At 43.3% G+C, this 23,692-nt stretch overlaps 1 protein-coding gene across 1 annotated transcript in view; it reads right to left on the bottom strand.

Annotated features, from left to right (window-relative positions):
- top1a (DNA topoisomerase Ia) overlaps positions 1–23,692 on the bottom strand; it is a 98,785-nt gene that overhangs the window by 62,548 nt on the left and 12,545 nt on the right. Inside the window, exons 3-7 of the mRNA XM_068048508.1 lie at positions 22,160–22,298; positions 6,273–6,399; positions 4,118–4,182; positions 3,394–3,486; positions 1,963–2,032 (exon numbers count right to left, since the gene is read on the bottom strand). Of these exons, the coding sequence (XP_067904609.1) occupies positions 1,963–2,032; positions 3,394–3,486; positions 4,118–4,182; positions 6,273–6,399; positions 22,160–22,298 (494 nt within the window). The remainder of the gene's footprint in view (positions 1–1,962; positions 2,033–3,393; positions 3,487–4,117; positions 4,183–6,272; positions 6,400–22,159; positions 22,299–23,692) is intronic.

The raw sequence follows: 23,692 nt of genomic DNA, 5'->3' as shown, positions 1-23,692 counted from the left end.
TCACCAAAACAATGGTGGAAACACATTCAATAATTTTCAAAAGGAAAATGGATAAATACTTGAAAAGGAAATGTGCTGGACTACAAGGAAACAGCAAGGAAATGATACAAACTGGAGAGCCAGCAGAGACACGACAGGCCAAAAAGCCTCCTTCTGCACTGTAACATTCCAACGGCATCCATTTTCTGTACAGAGTTCTACAAACAACAAGACAAACGACCAATTATGTTTTTGGTGGCGTTGTTTGAGGAAGAGAAGTTGACCAAACACCCAAGCACTTAGTATTCCTCTTTTGTGGGCCATTGAACGTCAACAGACAACTGCCTGGAGGGTAGAACCTCCAGGGCAATACTGAGAGAAAGCTGCATTGTTCGAGAGCCAGCCTCAATTTAGTGCTCAAGTCATGGAGTGGGGCTTGAATCCACTATATTCTTACTCAGAAACATGCAGTAGCTGTACCAAGCTGACTGCATAGCAACATGGCATCACTATTTGGATAATTTATTTTTAGAAACAGCTATTACAAGGCATTCCATGACAATATCCTAGAAAACAATGTATAAAAATAGACCAGGAGCAGAGCCTGAGCCGAAGTGTTTGGAGGCCGCTGCACCTCCCAGATTAGATATTTTTTGCATATCTTGGGGCAACTAGCTCACTGACTGGCAGCAGGCCACATGTCTAATTTCTTGGTCATAGACTTTCCGGCAGGTAACGAAAAAGGGAGCAAAACATATTCCAGCTATCACATTAAAAAGAATTGAGTGAGTACATGGATTTGAGCAAGCAAAGTGATCCCCAATAAAGCTTCCTTCAATAAAACTGTTAGTTTTAAAATGTAGACCACAAGATTGGAAACCATTACTATTAATGGCAAACTTCAGTTCAAAAGTAAATGAAAACCTTTTCCTAACATGACCCACTTTATTGAAATTTTGCAAACTTAATTTATCTTAAATTCACACTTTTCATTAATTGAACACCTTAATGCAATTCTTCAGATTTCTGCTCCATGTCCTTTCACTAACTTGTTAGTATTAATTCCACAGACAGAAAAAGAAATCAGCTCCTCAAACTGTGCCTGCTGATCAATCTGCCCATTTCCTGCTATGCTCACATTTATTTCAATTTTTATTTCCCCAGCCCTAATACAGTAAGACTAGAATCTTCAAATGTTGATAAATTAGGTGTTTTCTGCCTCACTCAACTTCAAGAATCCACCAGACCATGTGGTAGCTTTTCCAACAGAGTTTAAACTAAGAAATGCTGCTTTAGATTCCTTTCCTTCCCCCCAAACCACCATTCTCATCCTCCAACTGGAAATATTGCAGGAATCTAGAGACCATGCCTACAGCAAAAGGAACTCAGAGGTTTGTGACAGTACAGTAGATGACAATTTGGTTAACTAGACTGTGATGGAAGATGCATGTCAAAATTTAGAAACCAGGTTTCAGGCCACAAGCAGGAAAGAATGATTAAAATAAAATAACCATAAATCCACCATTGTACATTTACACAAACCAGGTGTTAAAAAAGTCACAAAATTCAGAATCACTTCCAGTGCTTCAGAATATTCCCATGTGTAAGCACTTCAGACTATTCCTATCAAATCAGATGCCACTTCTCCTTAAAATTTCCCCAAGATTTCAATAGGGACCCAAGTTCCTGCTTTAAGATGCTTGGACATTTGGCAAATAGGTCATCAAATAAAATGTGTCTTCGTATAGCCTGACAGACCCTTTGCCAAATCACAGCTTGAATGGAGAGTTTCACCAAATTAGGAGTCATCAACAGGAGTACTTTTTAGCAAGGCTGCTTACTCAAGGGTCATAAGAAAGGGGTGAACTCTCTATCCTTTCAAATGAGCTGCAACAAGCATTTCCATAACCACAAAACAACTCCAAAACACAACGAAGTTTCGAAAAATTACACTGCACAGAGTCCTGCAAGAAACACACTTACCATTTCAGGTTTTCTTTTTTTTGCTTTCTTTAAATCTTCTGTTTTGATCTTCTTGGGTTTAAAATCAACACTAGGGCAGATAGACAAATCGATTATATTCAAGGGACCTTCACCATACTTTCCCTGTTGCCATTACTGCCTACAATATAAGCTTAATGCTCAGGATAGGGACAATGCAGCAAAATGAAATCCCTACCCCGTGGTTTATAGAGTTCCATTTTGAGTCAGGTAATGGTCACCATTCCCATTCCCTTTTGCAGCTTGCATTGTACGACCATAATCCTGCTACAATTTATACAAAGCACAAATGCTTATTATTGATTTAAAGAATGCAAGCACCGTCAAAAGTCAGGCCAGGCAAGATTCATCTCCAGTTGCAGCAACTTGTGCACATGCATGCTCTTCCTGCCTCCAGCTGCCAGGAAAACCATCTATTCCTGTATCATGCAAGTAATCATCTTCAAGAAAGATTAGAATTTTTGTAAAAAGTATTTTTTAAATATTCGTTCATGGATGTGGGTGCTGCGGGCAAGGCCAGCATTTATTGCTCATCCCAAATGAGAATTTTAAAAATTGACAGGAAACATAACTGCAATACCAAGTTCCTGCAGGTAGTGAGGTTTATGACCTCTACTGGACAAGCTATAGGCTATAGAAGCAAAATGCAGCAGGCAAAAGCCTTGGATGAGAATGTAGGCTCAGTGCCTCCTTATGAACCTTTAGCAGACCAGCTCCCAATGTCCCAGGGTATTTTTTTTTTTAATTAACAGGCAATTTGGAAACACTATGAAGGGAAAGGCTGGTCTTTCAGTGGAAAAGTTCTCATTTTTAGGGTTTCAGCCTCAACTCAGGGATACTCTCACTTCAGTCAGAAGGTCATGGGCTCAAGCCCCACTTCAAAGACTTGAGCACCAATTCTAGGCTGACACTCCAGCATAGAGATGCAGTCTCTTGGACAATATATGTGAAACCAAAGCCCCATATGTATTCAGGTCAAAGTAAAGATCCATTGACACTTGCAAAATCACACTATCTGTTCATTTCACTTATATTTGCTGTTCATGGGACCTTGCTGTGCAGAACAGGAGGGGTCTTCCAACTTCTATCTCATTATTGTTGTAAAACTAGCACCATTCAAGAAATGTGCTTCACACCAGCTGTTTTCCACCCCACCCTGAGAGAGCAGTTCCCTTTCTCTCTCTCCCCATTCAACTTCCGATGACCCCTCTAAATATGGTCATACATGGCATCTGCAAATTTTTCTGTACAGTCACATACACACGGCATCTTAAAGTGGACAGTTCATGACCGCCCTGCGTGGTACCTTCACAATTGCTGCGTGGCTGTGCAAGGCTTACAGAGAACATTGCTCACCCACAAAATGCTATACTTGATACAAGGAATACGCAGAGCTTTAAGAAAGAACCTTACTCATCATCTTCACGGGGTCTCTTCATTGCTTTGTTTTCCACTTTAATGGATGGGACATAATCGTCATCTGGCTCTTGCTTTATACGAGGAGGGCTAAAGGGAAGGGAAAAAACAAAAAAAAAAATGAAACCTTCAGCTCTTGTATAACCAAGTGGTATATTTTAAATAATAGCTACCCTTGAGAAACGTTCCTGCCAGTTCCTAAACCTATGCTAAGGTGTTCATGTGGTCAGACAATGGAATTCAGACGAATCTAGTTTATCCTATTATAATTCCATAATTCCAAGAGGTTCAAGTACAGGAAATTCGCTGACAGAGTCATATGGCTTTCAACCAGGAGAACCCAGATTAAACAAAAAGTACATTTCAGAAATCCGTGGAGCACATCCACATGCTACAATCACTACAATTTCTTCAAAAAGGCCAACTCCACAATCTTGTTTTGGTGGGTGGGTGGGTTGCAAAATAAGATTAAAAACAAATGTTTAACACGAACTCTGGCCCCTCCCATCCCCCCAAAAAGGACTCCTCCCCCCCCCCCCCCCCTCATCACTCACTATCTAGCCAAGTTACTCTCTTCCAGCCCCTCATCACTTCAAAAGCTTCCAACAGTTTCCACCTTCTTTAACAGATACTCATTTAGCAGTGGGCATGCATAATAGCCTGAGCCAAAACATAGTTTTCCCCATGACTAATGAAGGACACCGATAAAGTGGACCCTCACCTTGTGAAACCATTCTCCTTCTTTATTTTATCTCCAGAGCTACTACTTGAAGAGTGGATCTTATCCTTTTGAAAGAAAAAGACAATAGTAATATGTGCACAGCCACAGGATTTCTTCTTTACAATCTTTAAAATTATTCAGTTATAGGATGTGGGCATTGCTGGCAAAGCCAGCATTTATTGTCCACCCCTTAACACCCTGAGAAGGTCCTAGTGAGCCACCTTGAATTTCTGCAGGCCATGTGGCTTAGGTATCCCCACAGTGCTATCAGGTATGGAGTTCTACAATTCTGATCTAGTGATGACGAAGGAACAGTGATATATTTCCAAGTTATGGTGGTGTGACCTGGAAGGTAACTTGCAGGTGCTGGTGTTCCCATGCACTTGTGCTTCTAGATGGTAGAGATCACGGATTTGGAAGTGAAAAAGTAGACTTGGCAAGGGGCTGCAGTGAATCTTGTAGATGGTATGCTGGTGGTGGGGGGTTGCCAATCAAGTGCCTGCTGTGTCCAGGATGGTGTCAAGCTTCTTGAGTGTCGTTGGATGTGCATTCATTTAGGCAAGCGGACAGCATTCCATCACACACCTCTCTTGTACCTTGCTGATGGCGGAAAGGCTTTGGGAAGTCAGAAGATGCATTACTCGTGGAGGAATGCTCAACCTCTGACCTGCATTTGTAGCCACAGTATTTACATGGCTGTTCCAGTTAAGTTTACGGTCAAAGGTGACCTCCAGTATGTTAATGGTGGGTGAAATTCAATGACAGTAATGCCACTGATTGTGAAGGTACGACAGTTACATTTTTTTTGTGGAAATTGTCATTGCCTGGCACTTGTGTGGTGCGAATGTTACTTGCCACTTATCAGCCCAAGCCTGAATGGTGCTCAGGCCTTGCTGCATAAGCGTTTCATTATCTGAGTAGTTGCAAATGGAACTAAACAATGTGCTACCAGCAAACATCCCCATTTCTGACTTTACGGTAGAGGGATGGTCACTGAGGAAGCAGCTAAGGATGTTTGGGCCTAGGACACTGCCATGGCCTTAGAAACTCCTGCAGCAATGTCCTGAAGCTGAGATGATTGGCCTCCAACAATCACACCATCTTTGTGCTAGGTACGATTCGAGCCAAGTGTTGAGAGTAGACTGATGGTGCAGTAACTAGCCGGATTTGGCTTGTTCTGCTTTTTGTGAATAGGAAATACCTGGGCAATTTTCCACTTTATGGGGTAGATGCTGGCACTGTAGTTGTATTGAACAGATTGGCTAGAGGTGTGGCTAGTTCTGGAACACAAGTCCTCATCAATACAGCTTGATGTTGTCGGGGTGCAGAGATGCAGCCTGTGTACTCAGCTGTTTCTTGGTATCACGTGCTGTGAATTGAATTGGCTGAAGACTAGCTTCTGTGATGGTGGGGATCTCAGGAGAAGGCAGAGATGAATCATCCACTCAGCACTTCTGGCTTACACTTTTCGACTTGTGCTGGTCTCCGCCACTTTTGAGAATGGGGATGCTCATGAAACCTCCTCCTCCTGTTCGCTATTTAACTGTCCACCATTCACGACTGGATGTGGCAGGGCTTTAGAGCTTTGATCTGATCTGTTGGTTATGGGATCGCTAAGCCCCGTCTATAGAATGATGTTTCTGCTGGTTAGCATGCATGTAATCCCGTGTTGTAGCTTCACCAGGTTGGCACCTCATTTTAGGTGTGCCTGGTGCTGCTCTTAGCACACTCTCCTAGACACCTCATTGAACCAGGGTTGGTCCCCTTGCTTGATGGGACTGAGAGAGGAATATGCCAGGTGAGGCGGTTACAGACTGTGGTGGAATACAATTTTGTAGCTGATGATCTACAAAATCATCAGCCTCATGGGTGCCCAGTTTTGAGCTGCTAGATCTGTTCTGAATCTATCCCATGTAGCACAGCGATAGTGCCACACTTCACAACGGAGGACGTCCTCAGTGTGAAGATGGGACTTTGCTTCCGCAAGGATTATGCGGTGGTCAGTCCTACCAATACTGTCATGGACAGATCCATCGGTGACAGGAAGATTGGCAGGATGAATGAGGTCAGTTAGCTTACCCTCGATAAAATGCCTGCACAAAGTATGTTGATAAACTACAATTGGCTAATGGCCAGCTACTTCCAACTCCAATACCTTTTCCTCCTTCCTTTTCTCCTTGTCCTTATGTTTGTGTTTGTCAGAGCTCCCATCTCTGTGCTTTACTTTGTCTTTCTCCCTTTCTTTATCTTTGTGTTTTTTCTCCGAAGAATCTTTGTGCTCACTGCAAAACAGAGAGAGAGAGAGAGAGAGAGAGAGAGAGAGAGGGGGGGGGGGGGGGGGGGGGGGAGAAAGAGAGAGAGAGAGAGAGAGAGAGAGGCCTGTGACACTGGGATACAAAACCAACACTGCAGGTTTACATTAAAATAAAAGCAAAATACTGCGGATGCTGGAAATCTGAAATAAAAACAAGAAATGCTGGAACCACTCAGCAGGTCTGGCAGCATCATTTCTTGTTTTTACTGCAGGTTTACATGCTATACAAAGCACGTTGTTTCCGTCAACTTTCTCCCCTACTCTTCCACAGGTCGCCAATTGCACCCCCACAGTTCTTCAAATCAGCCCAGAGAGTTGGAAAGTCATTAGACTATGCAGGATCACTGTAGCAGTGTCTGACCTTTTAGACATACACAAATACAAACATTGGGGGTAATTTTAATCGAATCTGCCTGCTGGCAAACTGACAGGATCTGGTAAAGACTGGTATTGCACCACAGGCATCAAAGAATAAAACCTGTGTTGCACCCCAACCTGCAAGTTTCCCACATGGCGAGTTAGGTTAAATTTACTTTCACCGTGTCAATGAATAGACATCAAGGATGGAGAGTGTTGCCTATTCTCGACCCCTTCCACCCACGCCCTCCCTCACCATAGCCCATGCGTACAAGGATCAATTATGTGCTTGCAATCACCATACTTTTGATCAGCAAACACACCAAGGACTGCAATGGCAAACTGGTGAATGGATCCACAATCCTAAGTGTGCATCACACATCAGAAATTCAGTAAGCATCTTCAACAAAAATTATGCTCCTACACAAGTTCGCTTTGATTCACAGGTTGCCCAGAGTGTCAAAACCCATGCATTTCGGAATTAATGACGATTAAGGATTAGTTGATGAGACAGGAAGCCACATATCTAGATTTGCCAATGACACAAAGATGGGCATTGTAAACAATGTAGATGGAAGCATAACATTACAAAGAAATACTGACAGATTAAAGTGAATGGACAAAACTGTGGCAAATGGAATTCACTAGGCAAATGCAAGGTCATCCACTTTGGACCTAAAAGGGATCGAACAGGTTACTGAGAAACAGTGGAGGTAAAAGAGACTTAGGGGTCCAGGTATAAAGATCGTTAAAATGTCATGAAAATGTATTGAAAATAAATCGAAAAGGACCGAGACAAGCATCCCATACCTAGAAGACTTCTACCCCTTTGTATTCTAGTCACGTTTCAGCTATACAAAACCCTGGGTAGACCACACCTGAAGTACTGTTAGCAGTTCTGGGCACACCTTAGAAAGGATATACTGGCCTTGGAGGGAGAGCAGTGTAGATTGAATCATAATACCTGGGCTACAAGGGTTAAATTACTAGGAGAGATCACACATGCTAGGTTTGCATTCCTTGAAATTTAGACAGTTGTGGGGTGAGTTAATCGAAGTTTTCAAGCTCTTAAGGGGAACAGATTGGGTATATAGAGAGAAACTATTTCTGCTGGTTGGGGAGTCTAGGACTAGGGGACATAATCTAAAAATTAAAGCCAGACCTTCCAAGAGTGAAATTAGGCAACACTTCTCCATGCAAAGGGTGGTAGCAGTTTGGAACTCTCCTGCAAACAGCAATTGATGCTAGATCAATTCTTAATGTTAAAATAGAGACTAATAGATTTTTGTTTCCCCAAAGGTGAAAATGGAGCGGGAGGCTCCGTCCCGACCTGCTCCTGCCTCCAACCCACTTTACGTAGGGGGTGGGGGGGCAACAGGCCGCCTGCCCCAGGCCAATCAAGGCCCTCAAGTTGCCAATTAACAGCCACTTAAGGGCCTTCGCCTGCCTCCACGCGGATTTTACGCGTGGCAAGCAGGCGTCCTGGAGCCAGGAAAAGCTGTCGGCCTCTCTGCGCCCCCGTTTCCCCAACCACCCCCAGGACCCAAGACGCCTCCCCCTTCCCCCCAAACAACCGATTACCCCCAGTGAGACAACTCAAACTTACCTGGACTCCTGGCTCCATGTCCTCGGCTGGGCTACAATTCCAGCAGTGGCCAGCGCTCCCAGTGGTGCTGCTGGGACTAAAAGCTGTGGGCCCACTGATTGGCCAGCAGCTCAGTGAGGTGGGACTTCCTCCCTCAAGCGGGTGGAAGTCCCGCCTCGGAACAATTAAAGCCTGGGGACCCGTAAAATGCGGGACGGATCCCCAGGCTAGGCAGAAACGGGTTCACCATCGCCTTTTACGTCAGTAGCCAGCTCCCGCCACCCAACGTAAAATTCAGCCCATGGTCTCATTGAATGGTGAAACAGGCTCGAGGAGCTAAACAGCCTTCAGTTCCTATGTTCTATGTTCCTATGATCCCACAGCATGCTCAGTTATTTATCGCTTTAGCCAAAAATTGTATTTCAGCTCCACATTATGGAATGGATTTTACCAAGCCCATGACAGTGAGCTCCTTGGTGGGCAGACGATGGTTGCAGCAGAGGTCCGCTACAGAGGCAGACGCCGGGAGGGCCCAGCCCGATTCTTCCGGCAGCGGCAAGGATCAGTGGTGGACCCCCCAAGCCGCTGGGCGACGGGACCTGGATTTAAATATTTAAATTAATGAGATGGATAAATTTAAATCAACGTCACGCCCTTCGGCACTTTCAATCCCCCGACTGGGGAAAACAGGCGTGACACTGATGGGGAGGGGGAAGGAGCTAACATTTTTACTGTGGGGTTTGGGGGAGGGGGGAAAACAGGGTCAAATAAGCATCAATAGTGTAGGGGGTGGTGGGAAGGGGTGCACTTTCAACTTTGTGCAGTCGGGGGTGGGGGTGATGAAAATCAGAATTCAAAGTGTTTTTGGGGGGGGGGAGGTGCAAGGGCAAAAAAAAAAAAAAAGAACTTACTGTAAATTTTTATCCGGGGTTGGAATGGGGCGTTACAATTTTACTTTGTAAATTTTGGGGTGTTCACTTTAAATATTCAAATTTCCCAGCACGGCTGGCTGCCCTTTAAAAATGGTGTAGCGTCTGTACGCAGGCAGCTGATGACATTGCTGACTTTGGACAACCCACCCCTCAACATGATTGGGGAGGTGGGGCCGGGCGGCCCTGGCCATTTAAATGAGCTGCTGCATGGGAGATCTCGGTGGTTCTAAAACGTTCAGGCCGCCGTTTTTTGAGCTTGCTGCCAAGAGCGATGGTGGGCTCTTAAAATCCAGCCCTATGTATGCAGTGACCCCCAGATGAACCGTTGATGTTCATGTTCAATCGAGTCAAAATCTTTTAGTGGGTCACTGGTAGCAGCACAGGCTCAGGATTAGATCCGCTCAGTTAGAGGGGAGCCCTGGCAAATAACCCAGCACCAATTTTGCACTTTGATATTTTTGTTTCTAATATTGTCCACACATTAGCCATCTCTTGCAAGTCTCTACTTAGGTGATAAAGCAACACATGATTAGAACAAAACTGGATCCTGTGGCTGCATTGTGTACTAACTACAGGATGCAATGCAGAACTTTCAAGGCTTCTTCAGTAGTACCTCCCAAACCCACAACTTCCACCATCTAGGACAAGAGCAGTACAGGCACAGGAACGCCATCACTCCCAATTTAGGATTATGTGTGAGCTGGCACAGTTCCTTAAATCCCACAATTCCCTACCCTACAGTATTGTGGGAGCACCTTCACCAAATAAACTGCAGCAGTTCAAGACTCAACACCCACCTTTTCCAGGGAAATGAGGGATGGGCACGAAATGCTGATCTTGCTACTGATGCCCACATCCAGAAAATAAATGTTAAAAAAATTAGGGGCAGGTGTTACATTGGACAGGAAGCCAGTTAAAGTTGTGTACGCAGGGGGCTGTTATCAATGAGTGGTTGGATTGGGGCTTGCTCACAAGCAAAGGGCCACAAGGCTCTATTGGAACCAATGGTGTTAATTTTCAAATGTAGAAGCTTTACCACATTAACAACAGAATGCCAGGTCTGATGTACTTAGTACAGCCTGGGATAGCTTTACCCAACTTTGGAATGACACGCTATTCCAGTCTGAAGTTCATTTTTAAAAAATCTCCCTGCAACATATACTTTACCCAGTTCAAAGAACAGACTATAGAACTGTTCCCAGACCTTTGCTAGTACTGGTATACAGTTTTCAAGGTACGCAAATTTCTGCAATTCTGGAGCAATCGCAGGACAATACTTAATCTCCCTATTTTTTCTAAATGGCTCAAAAATTATATACGTAACCCACATACTGGGTAACACTTCGCACCTCATTACACAGAAGTGGAGTTAAAATCCCATTAGTGAATGAATACGTAATCAAATTTATGAGGGGAGAGGTAACTGGACTGACGGTGGGATCACTGGTGATGAAGGGAGGAAAGATGTGAAAGAAAAAATATCTACTCAGCATTCAACATTTCTTGAACCTTTGTTCTCATCTCAGACGAAAGAAAAAAGGCTTCATTTGAAACGTAGCCCTTCATCAACACAATGACCTGCTCTTACTCAAAATCATTGACTACTAAAAAATGTTAAAGCACTTTCATATTGATGCACAATCCTCACTGTAGTGATGCTGAAAGCTTCACAAAAGTCACTGTCCTCAGTGTGAAGTATCTCAATTTATAGGAGCTTAAACTTAACTGATCGAAGTCTAACTGTATTAAGGGAAATGTGTGAAAATTTATCAGCAAAAATTCAAACCATAATGAACTTCAGCACAAGATAAAAATGGTTTCAGCACTCTTTCTGAATCAGATAGAAGAGGGTTAACGCGCACAAAACCAAACTGGGAAGGTAGAGAGAAGATTGCCATACTAACTTTGCACTGAGGCTGGCTGCCGTTATTCCCATTTCACAAGTGCAGCTAAGATGTTGGCCTCGCTGGCAGAATACTGTGTGTTGCCAGCTCAGTCAGCCTGTTGCCAACAGTCCATCAAGTTATAAAAACAGTGCCTTATTGACACTCTGCCACCCTTCCAGAATCCACGTCGCTGTCCTCACAGACTGCTGTCTGTCCATCAAACCTACATCCTGAAAAAACACTAGTTAAACCCAGAAACCTTAAAAGAGACACTAGAAAAGTCTGCAATGAGAACTATTCAGCTGACTGGCACCCCTGCAAATTCTTGCCTCTAGTACCCTTCCCAGCTAGTTGTTCCAAACATTTATCCATCTAAATAAACAATCAAGACATCCTTTTTAGGTTTGCATTTCATTAACTGCCATTCATGTCTTGTGATCCTACTGTCCAGTAGGAAACCAGGTTTATCTTACTGACGTTATTTGATATTTCCTTTACTTTGATGATTTGGCCTGAATATTTTGATCACTTTGGATTTCTATGATCCTGCTGGAGGGGGTGAATGTGGGGTTTTCTGCCCACAGGAAAAGAGGAAGTGCTTCGCATTACAGAACCAATTGCTATCCAGCTAACAGACTTGATGAGCATCATTCATTTCCAAAAGAGTGTAGGCAGGAGAAATGGTACAACCTTTAACACTCTGGTAGTGGGAGCAAAGTTGCTGTAAGTGAGGAATCAGGTCAGCCAACAGCACCCAGAGTTCTCCACTGTGCCCTTAGCACCTGCAGTCCACCAGTGATACAGTGCTGCACTGCATAAACAACTTAAAATCAAACCCAGAGCAGTACACCAAGATGGGACTTTCCTTTTAAAAAAAAAGATTGCCAAAGTGCAGAATATATACCATTAGCAAAGGAGACCGTCACCAAGGATAAAGAGGCTAGAAAAATTAAAACTGAAGAGGGTATAGTTAAGATAAAATCAAGAGGAAATTCAAGAAAATAAGGAGAGGTTAAGAAAGCAACAAGGAAAACAGGAAGTGAGCATGAGGATCGAATCACAAAAATTCTAAGAGAATTATTAAATGTGAGTTGGGATCCCAAGAGACGAAAGTAGTGATATCATTGAGGATAAATGGAATTATCGCAAATAAAACAACAGTATTAAAGAAAAGCAAAATACTGCACATGCTAGAAACCTGAAATAAAACAGAAAATGCTGGAAATCCTCAGCAGATGTGGCATCATCTGTGCAGACAGAAACAGTTAATGTTTCAGCTCAATTACCTTTCATCACAGCTAACTAACATTTTTAACTGTTAAGATAAAGGAGGATGGGAACGAACAGGATACATGAAAAATACTGAAATGGGGAAGAAAATAGCAGTCGGTAGTGAAGTCCAACAGGGTTCTGTTCCAGAAATCACCTCTGTTCACATTAATGATTTGAACATAAGCCTAAATAGGATGGTGTCCAAATTTGTACTCCATACTAAACTCGGAAGCATTGTAAATAACTGAAGACCAAGGAAGTTGTAAGCAGAGATGGTGGACTGGGCAAAAAAAGAAAAAAAAAAAAAAGAGTGGCAGATAGAATTCAAGGTTAATAAAATATGAGGTGGTCCAAAAGGTGATAATTATATATTGAATGAGAGGTGGTTAAACAATCTGGAAGAGTAGAAGGATTTGGGGGCTCTGGTTCACAAGACATTAAAAGCAACAGCTCAAGTAGGTATAGAATAAATGTAATAGTCAAGACAAAACAGTGAATCCATGGGAGGAACTTTATAAATGTGGCTGGCAGCAGTTATAAAACTGCTCAATGTTCCTTTTGATTGGCTATTTTACACCCCCCGAGTTGATGGTTCCGGTCGGTGTATGTAAAACATTGCCAGACCATCATTAGGGATTGCCTGTGTGTTCTTTGTACAGTGCACTGCTTTGGGTTCCACACTTTAAAAAAGAGGCTGAAACAACAGAGCATATACAGCAAAGATTCACTAGGATGCTGAATAAATAAATACAAGCAATTAAGCAGATTTAGAATAGAAATCAACTTTTGTTTTTAAATTAGTGATGAATACAAAAAGGGTGATAAAAGGATATGGCATCAGGTTACTAGACGTGTGGCAGATAAACAATAGACTGGTTGGGCTGACCAGCCTTTTTCAATGTTGTTATTGCTTGGTTCTAGTCAAGGAGTGCAGGAGGAGTTTGAAGACTTGTTTGCTCTGCCCTAACTTAGATTTGCTAATGATTCTTATCTACACGTGTTTGGACATCTGCTGTTTAACGCAAGGGCTAGATTGCTAGTGTGTCTAACTGCCTCGTCATTTAGTCTGAGCAACAAGATTCAATAGATTCTGGGAACCACATTCTTACAAGCTTATGAAGCAGTGGGTTCTGTGAAGGTCATTGAAACTAAGATGCAGGTGAAGCAGGAAGAACCAGCTGCACACAATATAAGCGTACCCAAGAGTTGTACATACCAGAGGAAATCAGTGAATTCCTAGTACAGCAAGACAATCACTACAATACTCTTCCCTTCATGCCAAAGACTCATGCGTTATAAAGTGCACGGCAGGACTCACAGATTTTCCACTGTACATCCATTGCTGCCTCGCCACATCACCCGCGGGGACGTATCACTGTATTACCTCTACAACCTTTCCCAATATAACACTGCCAAAGGGTAGGCAGAGAAATTCTGCCGTGTGGGCTTAATGGTGGATACATACCGACATGATTCATCACTGATGAAATCACACCATCTTACCATAGCAGTGTGCCAATGTGGAGCCAAAACTGGGACAGGTCTAGCATCAGCTCACCTGCCCACATTCTTGGCTGCACATTTGGGTGGGGATGAAGGATGTAGTTGATGGGAAATAAAAAGGAGAACTTTATTAAAGTGGATTTTGAAATGAAGATATTGTTATTTGAAATGCAATATCTGCATAAAACCTCTTTTACCTCAATTTCTTTTTCACATATCCAGGTTTCAGTTACTACTGGGCAAGAACAGATTAGGAGCTGGGTTTTAGGAGGCAGGGTTCAAATGCCATTTACTAATAACCAATTTTAGATAGAATGAAAAATGTCACTACTGGTGATTTCCATCCAGCCCAAGAATGTCCCCCTAGGTAGAGTGAAAGACGAGTCCCATAAATACAAAAGCCACACACACAGCAAGCCTTCAATCCCTCCCCTCTCCCCTAGTAAAGCTAGCTACAGATCAATTTAGTTCAAACAGCATGAAGAAGACAAGCATCTTCACCAAACAGCTGAGCTTTTGGTCAATCTGATTTTCAGCACTTGCGAATGAACAGTTATTCAGGAGGATCAGAAGAGTTTGCGGTTTCAACCCAGTTAACAAATAAACACAAAAAACTCAAATAGCATGCTTTCTGTATGTTGGCAGACAATATAGTCCTTATGTGATATTTGCAATTCTGAGCAAACTTTCTTTTGGAGTGAATAATGCTTCTTGCTTCATTCAAAATTACTTTTACGAGAGAGATCCAGCATTGAACTGTCTGGGATTCCCGTTACTGGTCAAATAAAGCCATTCAGAAGACTTTGGCAACGTTAAACTTTCCTTATACAGTGGACATATTTAGATAACACAGGATACAGCATCTTTCCACCCAAGGTACCAGCGACGCCTCACTTCCTGCGTAAACCAAGGACTCTAGCACACCATATGGTATGCTCTGTTTAACTATACTCAACAGCATGCTTTATTTTTAATCTTGAGTAGCACTCCATATATAAATATATAAAAGAGATCATCCTAACAAGGACAATCTTCTCTTTACTAAAAAGGCACAGATTTCCAAACAGTAATATCACTCAAGGAATATATTATCCTCCAATATTTATATTTTTGTGTTAGCTTGGTAGAAGGCTCTTTTAACACTTTTGGATTACTCAGGCAACAGTTGGCCTGGTTCTTGGGCATTGCCATTCTCTAGTACCTTGCCCAAGTCGCCCTTTCTCATACATGAGGCTAGACAATGTGTTGACAAGCTATTCAAGTTTAGGAGACATCACAGGTGCTGGCCCTTACCAGAGCTCTGTGTACACACACTTGCCATCAGGGTTCTCTGGCCAGTGAAGAGGAGCCACAGCCAAGTTTTTCCCCTTCCTTAGCCAACTGCCATACCCTGACCCATGCCCTGGAAGAAGTTAGCTACACAAGGTTTTAAAAAAAATTGCAAGTATATACAGGGAATCTGGATTGTGGTGATAAGACCGTATAGGATTAATAAAGCAGAGGCTCACTCCTCCCCAACCAGTCCAGACTAGGTCATGCAGCATCAAATTACAATTAAACACACACATGCTCATAGGGCTCCAAGGAGGAGAGAGCAGGAAGTTGAAGTCTGATGTTCAAATTCACACTATGCTACCCTATATATCAAAATGTAGCCTGCCAGTAGCTAAGCCATACAGACTAGCAAGATCACAAGTTCAACCACTGGATCAGCGCATGTTGAACTGAGACTGATGAGAAAAAGGAAGAGAAAATGGCAAGAGTTCTACTCCTAACTGTGACCCAGTAAATGGTCATTAACAAAGATAGGGGAATAGAATAAACTGTGATGGTCTGCTTTCATCTACCAACACTCAGTTCTAGCTCATGCATCAAAAGCTTGTAAATTAGCAGAGGGCAAGCACTATCTGTGCAACTGTATCTATCACCAGCCTTACTATGATGTGAGAAAATGGAGTAAAATCAAAGCAAGTCCTTGCAAGTCTTGGACCATAGTGGAAAAAGTCATTTCCTCAGAAAAATTCTGGGACATTTTTCAATTTCCAGAGAGGAACAGCTATTCCCCATTATCCCTCAGTACTTGCTTGGATACCCAATTCGAAATGTAAAACCTCAGACTTTCAACAGAAACAAGAGGGCATTCCACCCCTCTAGCCTGTTCCATTATGTCATTAGACCATAGCTAGGTTGATCTGTAGCTTAACTCCATCTATGCACCATGGCTCTGCAACCCTTAATATGCTTGCCTAACAAAAATCTATTAACCTCAGTCTTGAAATTTTCAATTTATCTAGCCTCCACAGCTTTTTGTCAGAAGGTGTTCCAGATTTCCACTACACTATGAAGATGTGCCTACGATATCACAACTGAACTGCTATACTCTAATTTTAAGGTTATGTCCCCTTGTTGTGGACTTCCCCCACCAAAGGAAACAGTTTCCTCGATCTACCCCATCAAATCCTTTAATTATTTTAAACATCTCAATTAGATCACCCCTTAACCATATATATTTAAGAAAATACAAGCCTAGTCTACACAACCTTTCCTCATAATTTAACCCCGAACCCATAGTGGTTTACCCTGTCCATAAAGCAAGACTCCACAATTTCCCAGTAGTCAGCATCCTCTCCCAGCTGGATTTCAATAACTGCAAGCTCCTTCATCCTCTAACCCTCTCACCACATCCTGGATGATCAGTGCTAACAACTGCAGTTCTATACATTAGAATCTAAGGGAGTCTCATCTGGAATTTGTCACTTCAAAGCAGAAGTTCATTCCAAGCTATCTCCTCTTTTTTGCAGCCACACTTCCATGCTTCCGTCAGCACAAACGACACTTCATAGACTATAGCTATCTTCACCAATCACTAAACTGCTTCAATAGTGACGTAAGCTAGCTATAAATATTAGCTTTATTAACCTCCCACCACAACAAAGTCAGAGAGCTCTGGGTGCGTGTTACTCTCTCAAATTACCCAGTGTGGGAGGAAAGTGAGATACAATTCTCTCTCATACAACTCGAGTTGTTTAATAAGTAGAGCTGCTTTGCATTCAAGATAACATTGGTGGTACCGGGATCATTAATAACCTGAAGACAGTGCTGCCACCTCAAAGGGCAAACATTTAGGACTGTGGATCATCTGGAACACTTGAGAATGGATGAGAGGAAATTTCAAAGTTGGAACTTGCTAACTCCAATTATCCTTCTACAAAAATGTAGCACAAACACGCTTGTTACTAGACTTGAAAAGAAAGTTGCCTAGACTCCCCTTAATGGCAAAGTGGGTAAAATATACAGCCCCATGCAGGACAACAGCATGCAGAGAAGAGTCCCAACTTCAATCCCCAGTCTGTGCTGAATTAACCCATCTCATGGCAGCAGCAATGAGGTATCACAATTGATTTTGGTCTGCCTGGGCGACAGGAGGGTGGGGAAAAGCAGCTAGAAACCCCCTAGTTGCTATATTACTACAAACCAACTGTAGATGGGATTAGGCTTGCATTCAATGCTCACACAATAAAGTAGTTAATGTGCATTCACTTTCTAATATGATGAAGGGTCCACTCGAAATAACACAGGGCTGCTGGCATGTCCACAAGAACATACGCTGCAACAGTTGGCACTTGCAGGAAAACACTGAAGGACAGCCCGCAATAAAGTAGCAGCTCACCACTGGTTCAACAGCAAAGGCAACAGCTCACAGGACTGCCAGAGATGTTCAATTCTAGCCCACAAGGTGGATGCAACATACAAGGGTAACAAGTGGGCTGGTGCAAATTAGTTAGAAATGTTTCTTAAAGTAGATGCGCACAGGAGACAAGACTTACAAGTTATAGGCATTGTTGGGAAGCCACTTACACATCAATAGCAAGTATCAAGTTCAGCTCCTCAAAGGCAGTAGCTTTAAGAGGGACAAAATCAGGAGTAAGAGGAGTTACTGGCCAAGGGAACCACTTAGAAAGGGTTCTGTTTACAACTGCTGCTTCTTTGCGACTGGATTATAAGACATTCTTTGGGATTGTAGAACTTTATAACCATAAGCACCCAGTAAAGATTTTCTACAAAACCAACGGTTTGCCTGTCATCAACAAAAATAGCCACTTTACATTATTCAGCACCTTTAACAATGAAATGTCTGAAGGCACTTCACAGAAGCATTCCAAAACAGAATACGAGAGCCACATAAGATGATTAGGTCAGATGACCAAAAGCTTGGTCAAAGAGGTAGGTATTAAGGAGTGTCTTAAAAGAGAAAAGCGAGGTGGAGCAGCAGAGAGGTCTAGGGAGGGAATTCTAGAGGTTAGGGCTTAGGCAATTGAAGGCACGGCCACTAAAGGCAGAGCAATTAAAATCAGGGATGCTCAAGAGGCCAGAATTAAAGAGTGCAGATGTGGGGCTGTAGGAGATTAGAGAGATAGGGGCAAGGCCATGGTGGGATTTGAAAACATGGATGAGAATCTTAAGATCACTAACTCCCGTCGCAGATTGGCCAAGCGTCGTTGCACATACCACTCGGCTCTCGCTGCCTCTGCCGGCACATGTGGAGTTTCTCCCACCCCTAACATCTTTGGTGTGCATCCTTCAGCTGGTGCCAGTACTGGTTTGCAGCTGCACATGGTGACAACACCACACACTGGCAATAGCCCGCTGCTCACTCAGCTGCACTCTCCAGCTCTGGTTAACACTGCGCCAGTCACTCTGCCTCCACTTCTCACTGCCTGCAGCTTGGGGAGCCATCCTGTCTGCCGCTGCCCTGCTCCCTCCCACTCGCCCTCTCTCCTGCGCTGTGCCACGCGGTGCTCCGGTCTCCAGCTGTTACCAGCCATGGTCCATCAGGTTCCGTCTCGCTCCTGCTGGGACTCGGTGCCTCACTCCCCAACACAGCAGACCCACTCCTTCCTTCTGATTTTGCTTGTTAACAGTGATGGATCAAACTCCCTTCCCATTCACTCCCACTGTACACATTCCCAATGGGCCCAAGCCCCTTCCCATTCCTAGATCTGTGTCATCTTTGATGCAGGCAGCTGCCTTGGACGGCGCTGGCTTTGACATCACAGCACTGCACCCAAACTCAGCCTTTTAAAATTGAGGCATTGCTGACCAGGAGCCAGTGGGTCAGTGAGCAGAGGGGGATAGGTGAAAGGGATTTGGTGTGACTTAGGATATGGGCAAGAGTTTTGAATAAGTTTATGGAGGGAAGAATGTGGGAGACCAGCCAGGAGTACGTTGGAATAGTCAAGTCTAGAGGCAACGATGGCATGAATAAGGGTTTCAGCAGCAGATGAGCTGATGCAGGGACAAAGTCAGGCAATGTTACCGCGGTGGAAATAGGAGGGCTTGGTGATGATGTGAATATGTGCTCAGAAGCTCATCTTGGGGGTCAAACAGACACCAACGTTGAGACTAAACCAGACCCTTCACAAGACAGTTGCCAGGGAAAGGGATGGAGTCGGTAGCTAGGGAACGGAATTTGGAGTGGGGCCTGAAAATAATGGCTTCAGTCTCATCAATATTTAATTGGAGGAAATTTCTGTTCATCCAGTACTGGATGTCAGATAAGCAGTGTGATCACTTAGCAAAAGTGGAGAAGTCAAGAGGGAGAATACGGCGAGGTATGCTGACAACACCCAGCTCTACATGTGGAAGCTGATGCCGCTGAGGGGCTGAGATGAGAAACAGGAGGGAGACCAGAGGTGTGGGAGCAGGAAGAGAAACCATTGCAACTGATACCTCTGGCTACAATAGGCAAGAATGGAACCACATAAGAACAGACTCACCCAGCTGGATGACAGTGGAGAGGCATTAGAGGCTGGTGAGGTCAACTGTGACAAAGACTACAGGCAGGTCGAGAAGGAGGAGGAGGGATAATTTATCTTTGTCACATCAAATGTCATTTGTGACTTTGATAAGAATTGGCTCAGTACCGTGGCAAAGGGTGGAAACCTGATTAGAGGGATTCCAACATGGAGTTCTGGAAAGATGGGCACAGATTTAGAAGATGACAATATGTTCAAGGACTTTAGAGGAAAGGGAGATTGGAGATAGGGCAGTAATTTGCAAGGATGGTGGGGTCAAGGATTTTTCTTTTTTATAAAAAAAAGAGGGGTGATGACAGCAGAGTTAAAAAAGAAGAGGGATAACACTTGAATAGAGAACCATTAACAATATTAGCTAATATGGGGACTAGAAGGGGAAGTTGGATGGTCAGCAGTTTAGTGAGAATAGGATCGAGGGAGCAGGAGATGGGTCTCAGATAAGATGAGGCCAGAGAGGGTACAAGGAGATAGGAGAGAAATTACAGAAAGATACAAATTCAGGGCTAGGGCAGGGAGAGCTTTAGAGAGATTTGGCCTGGTGGGCTAGTGCAAGGGAGCGACTTGGCAGAGGCAGCTGATCGGAAGGTCTCAATCTTAGTGGCAAAGAAGTCTACGAGTTCCTTGCACTTATTGGAGGTGCGGTTGGAGGAGACAGGAGAGAGGGGTTTAAGAAGATTGCTTGCAGTACAGAAAAGTGGCAAGTAAAAAAAAAATGCATTTTCCGGAGGGAAAGCTCAGCAGCTAGAAACAGATTTCATTCCAAACCACTACACCTGATATAAAAATAAAGAGCATGTTTTCCCAAACATGTGTACACTTCATATTGGGAATTCAGGGTTTGCAGCATTTCACAACTTACCATACGAACACATAATAAAACTAAGGGATAGAAATCACCCTGGCATTTACAAGTCAAATTCTAAATATGCGCTTCATCGCACGAGGTACCCCAAATGGTAAACTCTACCCTGCAGTCTTTAGCAGCCAGACATGCGGTCTAATTTGCAAACCTGAAGACATCCAAAACAGTTCATTAATAGTCATAAGCCATTTTATACAGTTGCCTGGCAAATCAGAAAACTTGCTGCCCAGTCACACCTGTCAATTTTCATCCCTTCATTCCCAAAGGCACAGAGCACTGTTCCACTGCCACTGGCAGCACCTCAAAAGGGGCCATACTTTGTGTGAACACACACATGCAAGCGTCTGCTTATTCAGCTCGGGATGGCATCACAGCGAGGCCCTATTCTGCTGCCAATTTATATAAATTGTGCGAAATTGGCCACTGTACCTCTGTGTTACAGGTGACAAAACAAAAAAAATTTATGTTCTGTCGCTGATTGCTATCCAGTGGACCCTTGCAAGAAAGTAGATGTCAGCTAAGAACAAAATCAAAACTGACTGTGATCTCCTCCAAAATCAAAAGGGTGCCAATATTCACTGTACATTTACTGGATATTCAATGCTTGGATCAAGTTTGCTTCCCCTTTCTTCTCAGCTCCAGACCACAAGGAACAATCTTCTGCCCTTCAATGTCATAAGCTGTTTCTTCCACCACCACCACTCCCCCCCACCACTCCATTCCCAGCCCAAGGTGGGATATAGAGGCCAAAAGACCCAAGAGCCACAGTGATAAAGGGGAAGCTTAAACATACATCCTGCTGCACTGGTGGCTCAGAAATGAAGTCTCAGCAACAAAAGATCCTGATGAGGACTGCTCTGCCCCAATTTGGCACTGGAGACATTATTAACCACAGGTGTCCAGAGAGCAGAAAGGAAATTTAACAAAATCAGAGACCACTAATGTTGTCACTGAGCAAGGTCAGAACTAGCCTCGGCTGCAATGCTGTCTGTAGTTGACATCTTGCAGACATTCACAAAGGTCTTGTGTGCAAAATTCATACTGGTTATTTAGCCAGGCATCAAAGAAGACACAGGACTCCACATCCAGAGAAAGGAAGAGAGGAGAGGAAATAATTTTTTTTTTTAAAAAAGCGTCACCTGCCTATGGCAAGGCTGGTGGTTGGCCACCAAAACACAGCCAATTTCGATTTTCACTCAAGAACAGCTAACAACCACCCAGGAACAAAATTCCCCCCCAAGCTGCGCAGGTGTGGGGCTGTGCAGCAATCCAAAATGTACTTCACAGTGCAACAAGTAAACAATAAAAATTAGAGGGAACAGTGCCTAGAAGACACCCTGATCACTTCGAGAAGTGCAGTCAATTTGCGATCATTTCTAGTCCTTTCATTACACTCCCAATGAGAGATACGTGCTCACCCAAATAAGTCACACTGTAAAGTTTCAATTCCAGTCCACACAAAGACAGAGAACACACCCCACAGCACATACAAGATACACAAATGATCAACACTACCTGTTGCTATGATTTTTGGAGCTAGAGGAGCTGTGCTTGGATTTCTCACGATCCTTGTCCCGATCCCTTGACTTGTGCTCCTTATGCTTGTGCTCTTTATGCTTGTGTTTCTCTTCACTTTTGCTGGACTTGTGGGAATCTGCAAGTATATGGAGAAGAAATAATCGTCTGCTGTCACTTCTGTTTCCCTTCCTCCTTGCATGTTAATAACACAAGCAATCTCGGAACTTCTACACAGGTTAACAAAAATTACACAAACATGCTCTGGTTCTTGCATTTCTCCATTTTAAGGCACACCGTGCTAAAATACTGTATTGCGCATATTTATATACATCCAGTCTCACCATCTTAATATTTTTCACACCAATATACTTCCTCGTCTTCTGAACAGGTCAGCCTTTGGCTGACACAAGGATCCATTTGCACTGGCTACCTACTGGCACACTTTCAGCGGGATTCAATGGCTACCAATTCCCTTCCCTGACTGATGGGGCGGAAGCCAACTGCAGCTCCCCTAATGAAATTGCTAACTCAGTTCAAACTGGGGATCAAACCAAGGAACATAGCAGCTGCAGCCATCATGTGAATCTAAAATGAATCTTGTATGTAAATAGTAAATCTCCTGTAGCACTGCTCATTTAGTGCAGTGAAAGTGGCAGGATGGCAACATGGCTGTTTGAAGGATTATACAAAGGAGCACATTTGATTTTTAATAACTATTTCCAAGGAATAAGTAAAACAGAAAAGTACAAGATTTAAAATGTGATAAGTGCAAAACTTACTCATGCTGAATGAACAAAGTTATGTCCAAACTATAAAATGCTCTTCAGACCATACCTTTGAGTTCTACACCCTGTTCTGGTTACAGACATTAAAAAAAAGACATTAAAAAGTCCTGGAGGTCATTCAGAGAGCCATCTGATTGATCCCGAGTGTCAAAGATCTGAGGAACTACTAGAGACATTTGGGCTTTACAATGATGACAAGAGATAACCAAGAGGTAACTACACACAAGATATTAATACAGAAAAGATAGACCCAGAACAGCACTTCAAATTAAACAGTAAGAGTAAGACAACGCAAACAAAGATTCAAACCATTAAATGGCAAATTTAGGACAGACACCAGAAAGTTCTGCACAGCGATCAATACATGAACTGGATGCTTGGGTGGAGGAGTTTTAAAAAAATAAAAATTCTTGGATCCCAAGAAGTCGCTGGATAATGTGCTGAAGGGATTGGGGGCATTTTTGAAATGGTCTTCATCCGGATCTATTTATTTTGGGACAATAACCACCACTTGCAGTAAGCAGAATTACTACACTATGCTTGGAGGTGGGGATGGGAGGGGAAGGAAAGAAACCCATAGTTAGCATTGGACTCAGTAAGCCGACTGAGGCCCAACAAACTATACAGTCAACACAAGATGCTGGATTCAATAAGCCTTCTGAACCCAACAACCTATACATACAGCCAGCATCACACATGACTAACTTGTACTTATTATCCAGGTTCCAATGATGGAGACAGGACA

The sequence above is a fragment of the Heterodontus francisci genome, chromosome 16 (genome assembly GCF_036365525.1).
Source record: "Heterodontus francisci isolate sHetFra1 chromosome 16, sHetFra1.hap1, whole genome shotgun sequence".
Taxonomy (NCBI): domain Eukaryota; kingdom Metazoa; phylum Chordata; class Chondrichthyes; order Heterodontiformes; family Heterodontidae; genus Heterodontus; species Heterodontus francisci.
The sequence above is the reverse complement of the archived record's forward strand: the minus strand, read 5'-3'. Positions and strand labels throughout refer to the sequence as shown.